Source organism: Prionailurus viverrinus, chromosome C2 (assembly GCF_022837055.1).
Source record: "Prionailurus viverrinus isolate Anna chromosome C2, UM_Priviv_1.0, whole genome shotgun sequence".
Classification (NCBI taxonomy): Eukaryota; Metazoa; Chordata; class Mammalia; order Carnivora; family Felidae; genus Prionailurus; species Prionailurus viverrinus.
In genome coordinates, this window is record NC_062569.1 from 114,020,463 (window position 1) to 114,037,394 (window position 16,932).

A 16,932-nucleotide genomic window follows, 5' to 3' on the forward strand; every position below is an offset into this window, starting at 1 on the left:
AGAGCTGTTTGTTCAGTACTTTTCTCTTCTGTGTATGATGGTAATCTTCAAATCTTTTTCATTTGTTTTTCTACAAAGAACTCTGTAATGATCACAAACTGTTGTTTCCTATGCTTCAGAAATGAAGCTTTTTCAGGAAATGGCTCTTTAGATACTAATTTTCTCTGGTATTTTATTGATTGATTGATTTTTACATTCAAGTTAGTTAGCATATGTGCAATAATGATTTCAGGAATAGATTCCAGTGATTCACCCCCTATGTGTAAAATCCAGTGCTCATCCCAACAACTGTCTTCCTTAATGCCCCTTACCCATTTAGCCCATCCCCCACCCACAGCCCCTCCGGCAACCCTCAGTTTGTTCTCTGTATTTAAGAGTCTCCTATGTTTTGTCTTCCATCCCTGTTTTTATGTTATTTTGCTTCCCTTCTCTTATGTTCATCTGCTTTTGATTCCCATTTCCATATTATGCTCAACATCTGCTGTTATCAGTTCACTCAAGTAGCACAGTTCAAAGAAGTTCTGTGCTGACAACTACCATTAAGAGTTTGGGTCTCTCAGTCTGTGATCCAAGCTGGTGTGTGTAGTGTTCACCTCTTGAACAGTTATTGAAGAGGACTCTTGCTTTGCATTGAACACATGCTCTCTTTGGTTTAGTATAAAGCTTTGTTGCCCTTTCGTCCCCACTGTTGTGGATTTGCTTTCTGGCATTTGGCCTCAGAGTGCAGAGACGTTCATTTTGGAGAATACAGCTTCCACACATTAGATCATTAGAATTCCCTTTACAGAAAGTTTATATTGACAAAGATGAATAAAAACTATTAGACTTTCTTCTTACGAATTAGTCCATGAGATACTTGCTGGTTCAAGGGCACATTTTTCCTTTGAAATTAGGAAACCTAATATGACACATTGATTTCTTTCTCTTCAGCTCATTATAATGGTCTATATATCAGACTGATTTTGACTGAGTGCTATCATAGTGTGTGAGGAGTCATTCTTTTGTTTTCCCCAAACTGTATAATTCCTTTCTTAGTGACGAATTTGGTTCCTCTCACCGGGATTTCATTGTTTTTCATTCTTCCAAGATTTATTTGTTCACCACCATTTTATTGAAAAATAAGTTATTTAAATCTTCACATACAGCATTCTGATAACATTGCTATTTTTCTTACCTTTTCCCTTTATAAAAAGTATTTACATTCACCTAGGCTGCTGAATTTACATTTGCCTAGAAGAAACTGTCATTTCCCTTACTTTAATTTTTCAGTGAATTTTGTGCAGGTGCCTGTCCTCATATTCTATTTATGTTATTAGATGTAGCTTTTGGGGACTACTAGGCTTCATGGTCATCCACCTAAGATAAGAGTCTGCCTTTGTTTTTTTTTTAAATTTTTTAATGTTTATTTATTTTTGACAGAGAGAGAGAGACAGGGCATGAGTGGGGGAGGAGCAGAGAGAGAGGTGGACACAGAATCCAAAGCAGGCTCCAGGCTCTGAGCTGTCAGCACAGAGCCCAACCTGGGGCTCAAACCCACGAACTGTGAGATCATGACCTGAGCCGAAGTCGGATGCCCAACCGACTGAGCCACCCAGGCACTCCAAGAATCTGCCTTTCTGCTTGAAACAGTCATACCGCCTCCATTTTTAGCTTGGCTAAATCTGAAGGAGCAATTGAAAAAAAAATCATTCTTCTGGTTCACTTAAGGTAGACTTAGTGTAACATGCATCTTACCAAATGCTATATCTTAGTACAATGTCACCTCTACCATCAGTGACTTGAAACACTAGTAGGATACCTAAACATAAAGTTTCATTTTTCAAAATCTAAGAAATTAGAAACATTTCTCAGTGAGAGTTCTTTTATTCAGTGCATCAGATATAAGATTTAAAATTTTTTAATGTTTATTTATTTTTGAGAGAGAGAGAGAGAGAGCGACCAGTAGAGGGGCAGAGAGTGTGGGAAACACAGAATCTGAAGCAGGCTCCAGGCTCTGAGCTGTCAGCACAGAGCCTGACGTGGGGCTTGAACTCTCAAACAGTGAGATCATGACCTGAGCTGAAGTCAGAGGCTTAACCGACTGGTGCCCCAGATATTATAAGATTTTAAATAAAAATATGTAAAAATTTTTTTACTGCAAAACTTTTTACTGTAACTCTTTTATTTAAAGTATACAGAAAATAAATGAAAATTCTGAGTATGTTTTATTAGCAGGTTCAGCATAATCTCCAGGTGAAACTTAATTACTCATGTTAAAGTACTTAAAGGCAGAATAGTGAATGATCTAAAATAATTTTTATCTTACCTTTACTGAAAATATTTATTCTTAAAGGTGGACATATTCAACATTCAAAAATTCCCTTCAGAAAGTCAAGCCAATTTATAAGCACTTGAATTAGGTAAAGGAGGGAGCTTGGGTAGATTTCCCCTCGACTTTGGCATACACATGTAAATAAGTCCCCCTCCTGCTGCTCCATTATTTGCTATAATTAGCTCCATGTTGGGTATAGACCATGACTTTTTAGATTGATAGATCTGACTTCTCTTATACCTTATGTAGAAGAGGGGAAGTTAAGAGGTGGAGCTTGGAAGAGGTCTTATGAAAGCAAAGTAAATAGAATTAAGATGTTAACAGAATTGTGATTATGCAGATTATGTGCTGTCAGTTGTGAGTGTCCATATTTCCACTAAGAAAGTAATATTCATATGGAATTGCTGCTCTTGAAGGAAAAAGCAAAGTTTGCCGTGGATAACATAAAATGAACACAATTTAAAGTTAGAATCAAAGAGTTTTAGAATTTTTAGCAGATATGGTGATAAAATAATTCTTCCATTTTGTTTTGATCTTTAAAGTATAAAAAAAGTAATCATTATAGTTGAAAAAATCTGTACAGTGACTGCCATTGTATTTTAAATAAAATTTATCTCTTGAAACAGGCAAGTGTGAGCCATAATATATCTTTGAATGTTCTTTTCAGGTAAATAGGACATCATTTCCATAAACGAGAACAATGAGTCCTAACATTTTCAAGGTAAGTTTAAGACTGGTTGCTTAGCAATATTCCAATGAGAGAGAGAGTCCCTCCCATGGAATTGGATATAAAACATTGTCCATGTGAATGTGTGTCAAGATTCAGAAAAGAGAGATTTCTTAGCATCTAAATTATAAACAGACAGAAAACCATGTAATCAAATGAGAACAATTCAAACTCAGTAAATATTGTATGATTAAGTCAGCCATATATCAATAATTGTACATGTATTGTCAGGTGGGGTTCATAATCATTCACCAATCTCTCCTTACTAAGTGCCTGGTAAGGTTAGCATGTAAACAAAAGGCCTCAGTCCTTGTCTAGATCCCATTTTTTGGCATTTTTGTCCTAGCTTTAGCTCCCATGCACATTTCTTGGTTTTCATTAAATTATCAGTTCTCAATGTCCCTTTGCAAAGGCTTGATGTATTTTCGCACAGGGCTTACCAGGAAATTCTCCTACTACTACTGGCACTTTTAGTTCTGCATTGCCCCTTCTTGGTGTCTGCACACTTATTGGTTTTATTATGTTTTACTATATTTGGTTACTCTTGGTCCCCTCTCTGTGTTATCATTTATCCATTCTCAAGAATCCCTTGATTTTTGGTTATTGGCTCTCCAAAGGAATAGGACCTTGAATGTGGTAACTCTATAATAAATTCCGTGGAGTACATGCTGAATGAATAGGTCTTAGATCTGAAGCAGAACATCAAAACATTCTTAAGTTATAGGAAGACATACTAAAATTTCTACTTGTATTTGTCATAACTCTCATTCCTTTATTTACCTTAGTGTTTTATAATGTAGATAATATGGTCTTATATACTACATGTATATATCTTCTTCTGCTTTTTTTTTACACGTATATATCTTCTAAATAAGGCACTAGAATAATTGTTACTAGTTGTTGGCAAAGTAATCTCTCTTGTCACATCTCTTTCTGGTCTGGTCACACTGGCTCCAATGGTCATTCTGCTCGTCTGCTACATGCTGATCAGTAAGTTCAGTGCTATGGTCAGTACTGGAATCACACGGGTCACTCTATCTTTCCAGCCTGTCTGTTTACCAGTTCTTACTGCTCTTTGCTGTGGTATGTGGCTCTCTAAATTGGTAAAGTCATCTTAATGGAAAATGTCTATTTATTCTGCTCCTATTTTCATTAGGAAGGGATAGTTTCCATGTAGCATACTTATATTCCAAGAATTGTTTTCCTGACGATTACAAAAAAAATACTCATCTATGATGTCTCCCTGTTTTTTTTTTAATTTTAATTTATTTTAATGTTTTTTTTTTCAGAGAGAAAGAGAAAGAGAGAGAGAGAGAGAGAGAGTGCGCACGTGCGTGCTCACGCACGAATGGGTGAAGGGCAGAGAGAGAGGGAGACACAGAATCTGAAACAAGCTCCAGGCTCTGAGCTGTCACCACAGAGCCCAACGGATGTAGTGCTCAAACTCACAAACTGCGAGATCATGACCTGAGCTGAAGTTGCACAGCCTAACCGACTGAACCACCCAGGTGCCCCTGTTTTTAAAACACTTCACAAGCCTTCCTTTCCAAACACTTCTGATGCTGATTATAAAAACATTTATAAATAATAAGGAAGTAACAATTATAGTTACACATAAGAGAAAAAAATCAAAATCATTTAAGGTAAAAGATATATTCTATGAAAGTTATATACAGGTAACACTTAAAAAAATAAAATCATATTTTTAAAAATGTATCAATGGAGCATGCTCTTTAAAGTTATTTTCATGTAAGTGTTTTTATAAAAACAAAGAATAACTTCATATAAATAACCATCCTTCTGTATTTTATTATACAGGATGTGCTTGAATTTAGGTATATCTTCACTAGGCAGTAGAGTTTTCTAAGAATCTCATTCCTTTTAATAGGAAATACAGAAAGAATTTGGGGACTAAGTAATTTATATAAAGTCCTAAAAATGTGACATGCAATTGCAACAGAATGCCAATGCTCAATCTCACATTACCCTGACGACTTTGAAACAGAGTGCCTGTGACCCTTTGCTATAATTTTGCTTTGTAATCTAATGCCGTTAACGGCCATCTCTAATAGAGATTCTCTGTCTTGATTAATGTTGTCGCCATTCAACTAGTTGTTCAATCTAGAATTATTGGTGTCATTTTTAAATCCTTCTTCCTCCTTATAATTCATATCTAATTAGTTACTGAGTCTTGTAAATTGTATCATCATCATAATAATTTTCAATTCTCTACTCTGCTCTTTATTCCAATTGCTACTGCCCTAATTTAAAGCCATATGGCCTTTCTGGTCTACAGCAATAATGCCTTAACTTGTTTCCTATAACCAGTCTTCCTGTCCTTCAATCCTTTCCTCCTTCACACTGTTGTCAATAATCTCATAAGACATACATGTATTTTGTTATTCCCCTATTTAAATAAATCAGTGTCTCTTAATTTTAATAGAAAACCTTCAAATTTTTGAAGTGCCACCCACCTACCTTCACAATTATTCCTAAGAAACCTGGGTTGTCCACTGCTCCTCTCCATTCTAAACTGTCCACATTTCCATCAGCACATCCATTCACTTCCACAAATTTCCATATCTTTTTCCTCTTTTTGTTTCCTCTATCTCAATTCCCCAACAATCTGCCTAGTGAAATTTTTTAACATTTGGTTCAAATTTTAATTTTTTGTAAAGTCTTCTCCAGAATTCTGCTTTTTGGTACTTCCATATTTCTTTTTAGACCTATATGTCGACAATTAATGCTCTGAATAACAAGAAAGCATGAGTCTACCCTGTAAAAGGGTAAACTCTTTGAAGGCAAGAATGCTGGTGTTTTACTTTAAAATGGCCATATTGATTATAAACTGAGGTAATCAGTATGATATTTTGTACCCCAGGAGCCTTTGAAGAGTTAGGTATTTCTGAGATTAAAAAAAAAAAAAAGGCCTTAATCACAATCCCTTCAACAATGATGTTGGAAAACCTGAACAGCTATATGCAAAAGAGTGAAACTGGACCACTTTCTTACACCATACACAAAATAAACTTAAAATGGCTTAAAGACTTAAATGTGAGATCTGAAACCATAAAAATCCTAGAAGAGAGCACAGATATAATTCTTTGGCATTGGCCACAGCAACATTTTTCTAGATATGTCTCCCAAGGCAAAGGAAACAAAAGCAAAATTAAACTATTGGGACTATATCAAAATAAAAAGCTACTGCACAGTAAAGGAAATAATCAACAAAACAAAAATACAACCTACTGAGTGGGAGAAAATATTTTCAAATGATATGTCTGATAAGGGGTTAGTTTCCAAAATATATAAAAAACTTAAAGGACTCAACATCTAAAAAAAACCCCAAATAATCCAATTAAAAATGAGTAGAAGACATGAACAGACATTTCTCCAAAGAAGATATACAGATGGCCAACAGACACGTTAAAAGATACTCTACATCATTCATCATCAGGGAAATGCAAATCAAAACCATAATAAGATCACCTCACAACTATCAAAGCGACTAAAATCAAATACATAAGAAACAAATACACAACAATAGGTGTTGGCGAGGATGTGGAGAGAAAGGAACCATTGTGTACTGTTGGTGGGAATGCAAGTGGTGCAGCCACTGTGGGAAACAGTATGGAGTTTCCTCAAAAAATTAAAAACAGAAATACCATATGATCCAGTAATTTCACTAATGGGTATTTACCCAAAGAATATTAAAACACTAATTTGAAAAGATATATGAACCCCTGTGTTTACTGCAGCATTAATTAAAATAGCCAAGAAGCAACCCAAATGTCCAATGGTAGATGAATGGATAAAGAAGGTGTGGTATATACAGACAATGGAATATTACTCAGCCATAAAAAGAAGGAAATCTTGCCATTTGCAACAACATGATGAATCTAGAAGGTATAATGCTAAGTGAAATAAATCAGTCAGAGAAAGACAAATGCCATATGATTTCACTCATATGTGGAATTTAAGAAACAAAGCAAACAAACAAAGGAAAAGAGAGAAAAAAAAAACACCAGAGTCTTAACTATAGAGAACAAACTGGTGGTTGTCAAAGGGGAGGTGGCTGGGGGAATGGGTGAAATAGGTGAAGGTGATTAAGGGTACACTTATGTGATGAGCCCTGAGTAATGTACAGAATTGTTGAGTCACTGTATTGTATACATGAAACTAATATAACACTGTACATTAATTAAACTGGCATTAAAAACAATAAAAAGTACTGAATCACATTATTTATCATTCAACTGATACCTCTTAAATTCAGAAATTTATTTCTTAATTGAGACATAATCTATAGCTTCTAAGAGGCACTTTTGGAGAATTAATATTCTAGTTACCTAACTTGATGTTTAATTCTGTAGTCAGATTAAATTATAATAGCATTGTTCCAGTCTCTAAAATCATGTAAGACAGAAGAACATGCTTGGAATCTGGATTTCAAATCTGACACAATAAAACCTATATATGCTTCAAAATTTGGGGGACCCTGCCAATTTTATTAGTACCTTAAATTTAATTATGAGCTTCCCATTTTAAAAAGTAGTTAAAATATTATTTAATAAGGATTTCAAGTATATCATATAGGCATACAAAGAGTCTAGTAGTTATTTCCTATTTTATTCTTTATTTCCTGTATCATTTTGTTCTTTTAGTAGATCACATTTGTTGGAATTTTTATAAATATTATATTGCATAATATTTTTAAAAATGTTTTTAATGTTTATTATTTTTGAGAGAGAGACACAGAGCATGAGGGGGGAGGGGCAGAAAGAGAGGGAGACAAAGAATCCAAAGCAAGCTCCAGGCTCCAAGCTGTCACTATACAGCCTGACGTGGGGCTCAAACTCATGGACCAAGAGATCATGACTTGAGCCAAAGTTGGACGCTTAACTGACTGAGCCACCCAGGCGCCTCATATATTGCATAGTATTTATATAATAATTTTAAACACCATTCTCCAAGGTTGAAAATAATATACATAATAGAAAAATCTTATCTACACTGTTCTGTAACTTGAAAAGTAGCTTCAAGCTATTCATCAATAAAAAGAAGAGAAAAGCCTTGAAAAAAAAGAAAAATGTATGACATCTTCCAATTAGAAAACAGAGTTGGAAAATACTGCTTTTAGGGCACCTGGTTGGCTCAGTCAGTTAAGTATCCGACTTCGGTTTAGGTAATGATCTCACAGTTCGTGGTTTTACCCTGACAGCTCAGAGCCTGGAGCCTGCTTTGGCTTCAGTGTCTCCCTCTCTCTCTGCCCCTCCCCCAGTCACACTCTGTCTCCCTCAATCATAAAATAAACATTAAAATTTTTTTGAAAAAAAAAAAGAAAATACTTCTTTTTTGAAACGAACAATTTATTTTGAGACATGATAGATTTTTATTTTTATGAAGGCTTTTGGTCAAATTAAAAGATAAATAGATATTGCTACCTTATATGTCAGGCTCTAAGAGATTAATTCATTTTGCTTAGAAAATAATGAAAATATCATCAATAAAGTGATATAGAGCATTTTACACTGTAAATATGGTAAGGGCATAATATGCTTCATTCATAATATTAAACTTGCATCCCTTCTGGAGTAATTGAATACAGTGATGTTTCCAAAAAACTCATAGAAAATGAGATAGAAAGGAGCTAAATAATGGATTTGCCTCTTTTAAAATAATGTGTAAGGTTAGAGAAAAGAGGAGAGGATAAAAACAACTTGAATAATTTTACTGACTTACTTTTCATTGAAGGTGACTGCCAAGTCAATGGTGAAGGTTTTGTTTAAAAAAGAACAACATATAGTATAGTTTTACAAATTATTACGTTTAAGATAGCTGAAGAAAGACTTTGAGCCTGAAATCATTGAAACAATAATCAAAAAGGTTGGTGGAATTAACTGGTTTTGGGGCATTCAGAAATGCTTAAACTATTAATGAATTAAGTTGAGGTCATATAATCTACAATGATAGTTTGGTTCTAAAGCTTTAGCCTATTCTTCTTGCTCGCACAATTCCCAAGCATCAGTCAGAAAAAAGTTTAGAGGGTACTTATGTATCTCTAGAGAAACCTATCTTGTTCATCTTTAAGTATGATCAGATCAATCCATAACATTTGTTGTGAGGGCAAAAAAAAAGTAATTTCATAACCATTGTTTCTTCACTATCACTGACTTAATTGATTCACCATTGTCCTGTATAGAACTCCATTTAGGAAATAATTATTAAACATCAAAAATGCCTTGGGAAAAGGAAGATTTGTTGTAAAGGCAGTCATGACATGGAACTCAAGCATGATATTAAAGTCCAGTACAATGAAAGAAAGAAAACAGTTAAATATAAGAAGGTGTTTTTGTTTTTGTTTTTAAACCAGGCACTCAGATAAAGCAATTATTTCTCAATTAAATAATGATGTTAAATTGTGAAAATGAGAGGTGTGAGTAGAAAATCAGGAAAGCCAAAAAGGATTATTCTTATAACATTAAAAACAATAAAAGTGAACAACCTATATATTGGAAAAGGACATGCAAACTTACAGTTGTTGTATAAGCAGCCTCTGGATCATCTTCCAGTACCCGGGAGAGACCAAAATCGGAAACTTTGCATACTAAGTTGCTGTTGACCAATATATTCCTAGCTGCTAGATCACGATGAACATAGCCCATATCAGAAAGATACTTCATTCCTGATGCAATGCCTCGGAGCATACCGACCAACTGGATGACTGTGAAATGGCCATCATGTTTCTGAAAGAGAATTACAATTGTTTACATTGATTTATTTTAATGTAGCATGTGTGCGTGCCTGCATGCATGTGTGTATACATGTGTGTGTATCATTAAGTAAAACCCTTGAATTTATTTTACTGGACCCAATAATATAAGAATCAAATTTGCTGATCATGAAATGTAAGAATTTGTTTGACATTTAAAAGAAAGGAAAAAGTCTAGCTGGAAGTGACAAAGGAGAACAAAGGATAAAAGAGAACCAACCAAGTTAACTTCTAGAAAGAAAGATTTCAAAAACTTTAAGAAGAGAGACTGAAGTCAAATTAGGTAGCAGCAATGACTCCCAGAGAATAGAATTTGCTTCCCATAGTTGTGAGTTCGGGTGGGCAGAAGGACTGCAAAACCCCTTGGTTTGGATAAAAGCTGTGTGATAAACTCGAAATATGAGTAAGAAATGATTACTAGAGAAAAGAAAACTTGTTTACCTAAACAAGAAACAAGTTTAGGGAAGCTATGGGAAAAGAGAGAAAAAAATACATGCAAACAGAAAATAACGAGATTTTCCAATTCTTTCATTATATAGAGCAAATAGAAAGGAAGTTGTTGGCAACTGACTGAAATCAGGACTATTTTAGTGCCCAGGTGGGAAGATTAAATAAAATCATATGAATAACAAGCCAGGCACAGCACTGGTATGTAGCAGACAATCCCTTGATTGTGCTATTTCTTCTCATTTGATTTAAAAATAACATGCTTTTTAAAAAAAATTTACATCCAAATTAGTTAGCATATAGTGCAACAATGATTTCAGGAATGTAAGGGGCACTGAGGGATCTACTTCTGAAACATGCTTTTTTAAAAAGGAAAAGAATCTAATTGTCATCCATGTAAGATGTGTGCCTCAATAAGGTCAGATACAAACAATACTCTAGAAATTAGAGAAAAATAAAATAAAAATATTTTAAGTTTGGAAAATAACACATATTGCTCTACAAAGTTATTTGGAGATAGTTGCCTTAAAAGGAGTTATAGAGAAACATGAAAAATTCCCAGTTGGTTTTATATATTAGGTGACATTTATTTATGAATGTTATTAAAATGAATATCTAGTAAGAGACAGATGCATAAATAAGAGTTATCTTAAAATTTGCAAAGTTAAACAAGTTTTAATGGATACCTGATTTTGTTTTTTTTTTTTATTTTTTTATTTTTTTTTAATTTTTTTTTTTTAATTTATTTTTGGGACAGAGAGAGACAGAGCATGAACGGGGGAGGGGCAGGGAGAGAGGGAGGCACAGAATCGGAAACAGGCTCCAGGCTCTGAGCCATCAGCCCAGAGCCCGACGCGGGGCTCGAACTCCCGGACCGCGAGATCGTGACCTGGCTGAAGTCAGACACTTAACCGACTGCGCCACCCAGGCGCCCCTTTACCTGATTTTGAACTATAGTGTGGATTTAAATACAGGGATGATCTGACCATATCACAGTGACACAGTATCCTATACAATGAGGATTCATTCGTCACTTAAATGAATAAGCTTATACTACAAATGAAATAAACTTTGTCTTTATATCAACTCATCTTCCTGATAGCTCTCTGATAATATCTCCCAACTCAAGTGCAGAGTAAGGAAAAGAACTCTCAAAAGAAACAGTCTATGTAGCAAGAGTATCCATTTGAGCAGGTCCTTCTGTATAATTAATGTATAGAAGATAACCTAGCAAAGAAAATCTTTGGTGTTATTAGCTCTTTATGTTTCCAATCCATCTTCCTAGACAGTGCACTATTAGATGAAATCTGCCTCTTCTATAATGTACACTACCTACCTCTCCTCTATTAGGACTCTCAAAGCCACTGAATAGAATTCAAAGCATAAATTCTTTCAGCCTAGAAAGGATTACACTACATTTAAAGAGGTGGCTCTTTTACCTATTAGAAATGAAGTTGCCTGGTACAGTTCTCATCAATGTAGAATTTCTGCATGGTAGGAAATGTGAATGGACCATCTGAAAACTAAGGAATGCCTCAGTTTTCTTATCTCTACAATGAGAATAGAATAATCTAACTCAGAGGTGCAGTGAGAATCACATATAAAACATATAGCACAGCCCCTGACTTAATTTAATAGTTATTATTTCATAAAACCTTACAGTACTACGATTACATGTATTTCTTATAATTTTAATATAAATTAATATTTAATATAAATATTTAATTTAATATCAGAAATTCTCCTCTCACTTTCCTGAAAAATCAATGGGCAACATACACCTTTACATCATAAAAAGAAATAATTTATTTAATACCAGGTTGAAATTTAATTTCCTATCTTTTCTGAGAGTGACACAAAGCACCAAGTTATTTCTTTAAAAAAAAAAAAAGACTACTTTTTTAGAGCACTTTTAGGTTCACAGCAAAATTAAGAGGAAGAGACAGAGATTTGCTATATATCTTCTGCCCTTTGCACATGCATATGCATAACTTCCCCCAAAATCATTCCCCACCAGAATGGTACATTTGATACAATTGATGAACCTACATTGATACATCACGATCATCCAAAATGCATGGTTTGCATTAGGGTTCATTCTTTGTGTTCTACATTCTATAGATTTGGACAAATTTATAAAGACATAAACACATTATAGTTTCATACAGAGTATTTTCACTGTCTTAAAAATCCTCTGTGCTTCATCTATTCACCAACACCACCACTCCTCCCTCCCCCATCTCCAAACCTTGGCTACCACTGATCTTTTACTTTCTTCATAGTTTTGCCTTTTCTAGAATGTCATATAGTGGAATCACACAGTAGGCAGTCTTTGCAGATAGGTTTCTTTCACTTCATAATATGCATTTAAGATTCTTCCATGTTTTTCATGGCTTGATGGCTCTATTCTTTTTAGTGCTGAATAAAATTCCTTTGTCTGGATGCATAACAGTTTAATTTATCCATTCACTTACGAAGGACATCTTCGTTGCTTCCAAGTTTTGGCGATTACAAATAAAGCTGCTATAAACATCTGTGTTCATAGCATGTTTGTAGTTGCAGGCTTTTATGTGGATGCAAGCTTTAAACTCCTTTGGTTAAGTGCCAGGGAGGGTGACAGCTGGATCATATAGTAAGAATATGTTTAGTTTTGTTAGGAGACCCCCAAACTATCTTCCAAAATGGCTGTACCATTTTGCATTCCTACCAGCAATGAATGCGTGGCTTCACATCCTTAGCAACATTTAGTGTCAGTGTTACCAGTTTGGGCCATTCTAATAGGTGCATAGGGGTACCTCATTATTTCAGTTTGCATTTTCCTGATGACATACAGTGTGAAGCATCCTTTCATAAGCTTATTTGCCATCTGTATATCTTTGGTGCCGTGACTGTTAAGGCCTTTGGTCCATTTTTAAAATGGCTGGTTTTTGGGGCGCCTGGGTGGCACAGTCGGTTAAGCGTCCTGCTTCAGCCAGGTCACGATCTCGCGGTTGGCGAGTTTGAGCCCCGCGTCGGGCTCTGGGCTGATGGCTCAGAGCCTGGAGCCTGTTTCCGATTCTGTGTCTCCCTCTCTCTCTGCCCCTCCCCCATTCATGCTCTGTCTCTCTCTGTCCCAAAAATAAATAAATGTTGAAAAAAAATTTTTTTAAATGGCTGGTTTTCTTGTTGTTGAATTTTAAGAGTTCTTTGTATATTTTAGTCAAGTCCTTTATCAGATGTGTTCGGCTCTGGGCTGATGGCTCAGAGCCTGGAGCCTGTTTCCGATTCTGTGTCTCCCTCTCTCTCTGCCCCTCCCCCATTCATGCTCTGTCTCTCTCTGTCCCAAAAATAAATAAATGTTGAAAAAAAATTTTTTTAAATGGCTGGTTTTCTTGTTGTTGAATTTTAAGAGTTCTTTGTATATTTTAGTCAAGTCCTTTATCAGATGTGTCTTTTGCAAATATTTTCTCCCAGTCTGTGGCTTGTCTTCTCATTCTCTTAACATCATCTTTTGCAGAGCATAAGTTTTAAATTTTAATGAAGTCCAGCTCATCAATTATTTTTTTCTTGGATTGTGTCATTGTAGTTGTATCTAAAAAGTGTTTGCCATATCCAATATCATCTAGGTTTTTCTATGTTCTCTTCTAGCATTATTATAATTTTGTGTTTAACATTTAGGTATGTGATACATTTTGCCTTAATTTTTGTGAAGGGTGTAAGGTTCTGTGTTTAGTTCTTTTGTTGTTGATTTTGGTTTTTGTTTGTTTTTATTTTTTGCATGTGGATATCCCGTTGTTCCAGCACCACTTATTGAAAAGACAAGGTTTGCTCCATGGTATTGCTTTTTCTCTTTTGTCAAAGACTAGTTGACTATGTTTATTATAGACTTTCTATTCTGTTCCATTGGCCTGTTTGTCTATTCTTTCATCCATATCGCACTGTCTGGATTATTGTTTATAAGTCTTGAAGTCAGGTAGTACCAGTCCTGTGAGTTTGTTCTTTTTTGATATTGTGTTATCCATTCTAGGCCTTCTACCTCTACATATAAACTTCAGAATCACTTTGTTGATGTCCACAAAATAACTTACTGGGATTTTTATTGGGTTGCATTAAAAATATATATCAAGTTGGAAAGAAGTGACATTTAAATAATACTGAGTTTCCTTAATCATTATATCTCTCCATATGTTTAGTTCTTCTTTGATTTTGTTAATCAGAGTTAAGGTTTTCCTCATACAGATATTGCACATATTTTGTTAGATTTATATCTAAGTTTTTCATTTTGAGGGTGCTAATGTAAATGGTATATGTTTTTAATTTCAAATTCCACTTGTTCATTGCTGATATGTAGGAAAGCAATTGACTTATATATTGTATATTAACTTCGTATTCTTCAACCTTGCAGGTTGCAAGGTTTTGTCAGATTTTCTACATAGACAATATGTTATTTGTAATAAAGACAGTTTTATTTTTTCCTTCCTAATCTGTGTACTTTCCTCACTTTTTCTTGTCTTCTTACATTAGCTACTGCTTCCAGTATGATAGTCAAAAGGAGTAGTGAGAGTGACATACTTGCCTTGTTCCTGATCCTGGTGGGACAACTTGAAGTTTCTCACCATTAAGTATGATAACTATAGGTTTTTTTTGTAGACAGTTTTTATTAAATTTAAGAACTTTCCTTCTATTTCTAGTTTACTGAAAGTTTTTTTTTTAAATCATAAACTCGTGTTCAATTTTATCAAGTACCTTTTTCTATTTATGTGATCATGTGATTTTTCTTTTTTAGTCATTTGATGTGATAGATGACATTAATTGATTTTTGAAAGTTGAACTATTCTTGCACATCAGGGTAAATCCCATTTGGTTGTGGCTGTAATTCTTTTATACAGTGCTGGATTTGATTTGCTAATATTTTTGTTCCAAGTTATTTTTTAACAGCTTTATTGAAATACGATTCACATACCATATAATTTATACTTTTAAACTATGTAGATTTATCATTTTTAGTGTATTCACAGAGTTAGGGTAACTATCACAGTAATCAGCTTTAAAACTTTATGATTCCCCAAAGACATTTTATACTCATTGGCAGCCATCCCCCATCTCCTCCAATTTCCCCCACCAGCCCTAGACAACTGCTAATCAACTTTCTATCTCTATAGTTTTGCCTATTCTGGGTATTTCATTTAAATGTAACCATAAAGCATGTGGTCTTTTGTGACTGTATTCTTTCACTTAATATAATCTTACAAGGTTCACTCAATATTTTATTATTTTTACTGATGTATAATATTCTATTCATTTTTTAGTACCTCTATCAGTTGATTGGTTGATAAACAGTAGAGTTATTTCCAGTTTTTGGCTATCATACAAGATATATATCTATATCTATATCTATATCTATATCTATCCCTCCTTTTTTTTAAGATGAAGGCACTTAAGTTCTATTCTTTTTAGCAAATATCAATTATACAATGCAGTGTTATCAATGATAGTCACTATGTTTGTTATATGTTAGATCCTCAGGACTTACTCTAACAGAATGTGTGCATCCTTTTACAAACCACCCTATTTCCCCTACTTCCCCCACCCTTGGCAACCACTTTTCCACTCTCTGTTTCTATAAGTTTTATTTATTATTATTATTATTATTATTATTATTATTATTTTCCACATATAAGTGATGCCAGCAATATTTGTCTTTCCCCGTCTGACTTATTTCACTTAGCATGGTATCTTTCAGGTTTACCCATGTTGTGGTAAACGGCAGGATTTCCTTTTATTTAAAGGCTGATTAATATTCCATTATATCTTTTCCAGGTTTTCTTAATTCATTCATCCATCAACAGACACTTAGGTCTTAGATTATTTCCATATCTTGGCTGTTGTGAATAATGCTGCAATGAACATGGGAGTGCAGATATCTCTTAGAGATAATGGTTTAATTTCCTTTGGATATATTCCCAAAAGTGGAATGCTGGATCATATGATAGTTCTATTTCTAATTTCTTGAGGACCCTCTATACTGTTTTCCAGATTTTCTGCACCCATTTACATTCCAACCAACAATGTACAACAGTTCCCCATCTTCATATCCTTGTCAGCATTTTTATTTTTATCTTCTTGATAATAGCCATCCTTAGAGATGTGAAGTAATATCTCATTGTGGTTTTGATTTGCATTTCCCTGATGATTAGTGATGTTAACCATCTCTTCATCTACCTGTTGGCTATTTGTATATCTTCTTTGGAAAAATGTCTATTTGGGTCCTTTGCCCATTTTAAAAATTGGGTTATTTGTTTGTTTGTTTACTGTTGAGTTGTATGAGTTCCTTGTATACTTGGGTATTAACCCCTTGTTGAATATACGATTGACAAATGCTTTCTCCCATTCCAGAGGTTATCTTTTCATTTTGTTGATAGTTTCTTTTGATGTGCAGAAACTTTTTAGTTTGGTGTAGTCCCATTTGTCTATTTTAGTTTTGTTGTCTTTGCTTTTGGGGTCAATCCAAAAAATCACTGCCAAGACCAAAGTCAAGGGACTTATCCTCTATGTTTTCTTCTAGGAGTTTTATGGTTTCAGGTCTTATGTTCAAGTTTTTAGTCCATTTTGAGTTAATCTTTGTGTATGGCATAATATAGGGGTTCAGTTTCATTCTTTTGAATGTGGCTGTCCAGTTTTCCTAGCACCATTTGT

General features: G+C 34.4%; 1 protein-coding gene across 2 annotated transcripts in view; it reads right to left on the reverse strand.

Annotated features, from left to right (window-relative positions):
- Positions 1-16,932, reverse strand: part of EPHA6 (EPH receptor A6) — an 880,333-nt gene that overhangs the window by 92,366 nt on the left and 771,035 nt on the right. For both annotated transcript variants that reach the window (XM_047875260.1, XM_047875259.1), the window contains one exon: positions 9,575-9,784. In XM_047875260.1, the coding sequence (XP_047731216.1) occupies positions 9,575-9,784 (210 nt within the window). The remainder of the gene's footprint in view (positions 1-9,574; positions 9,785-16,932) is intronic.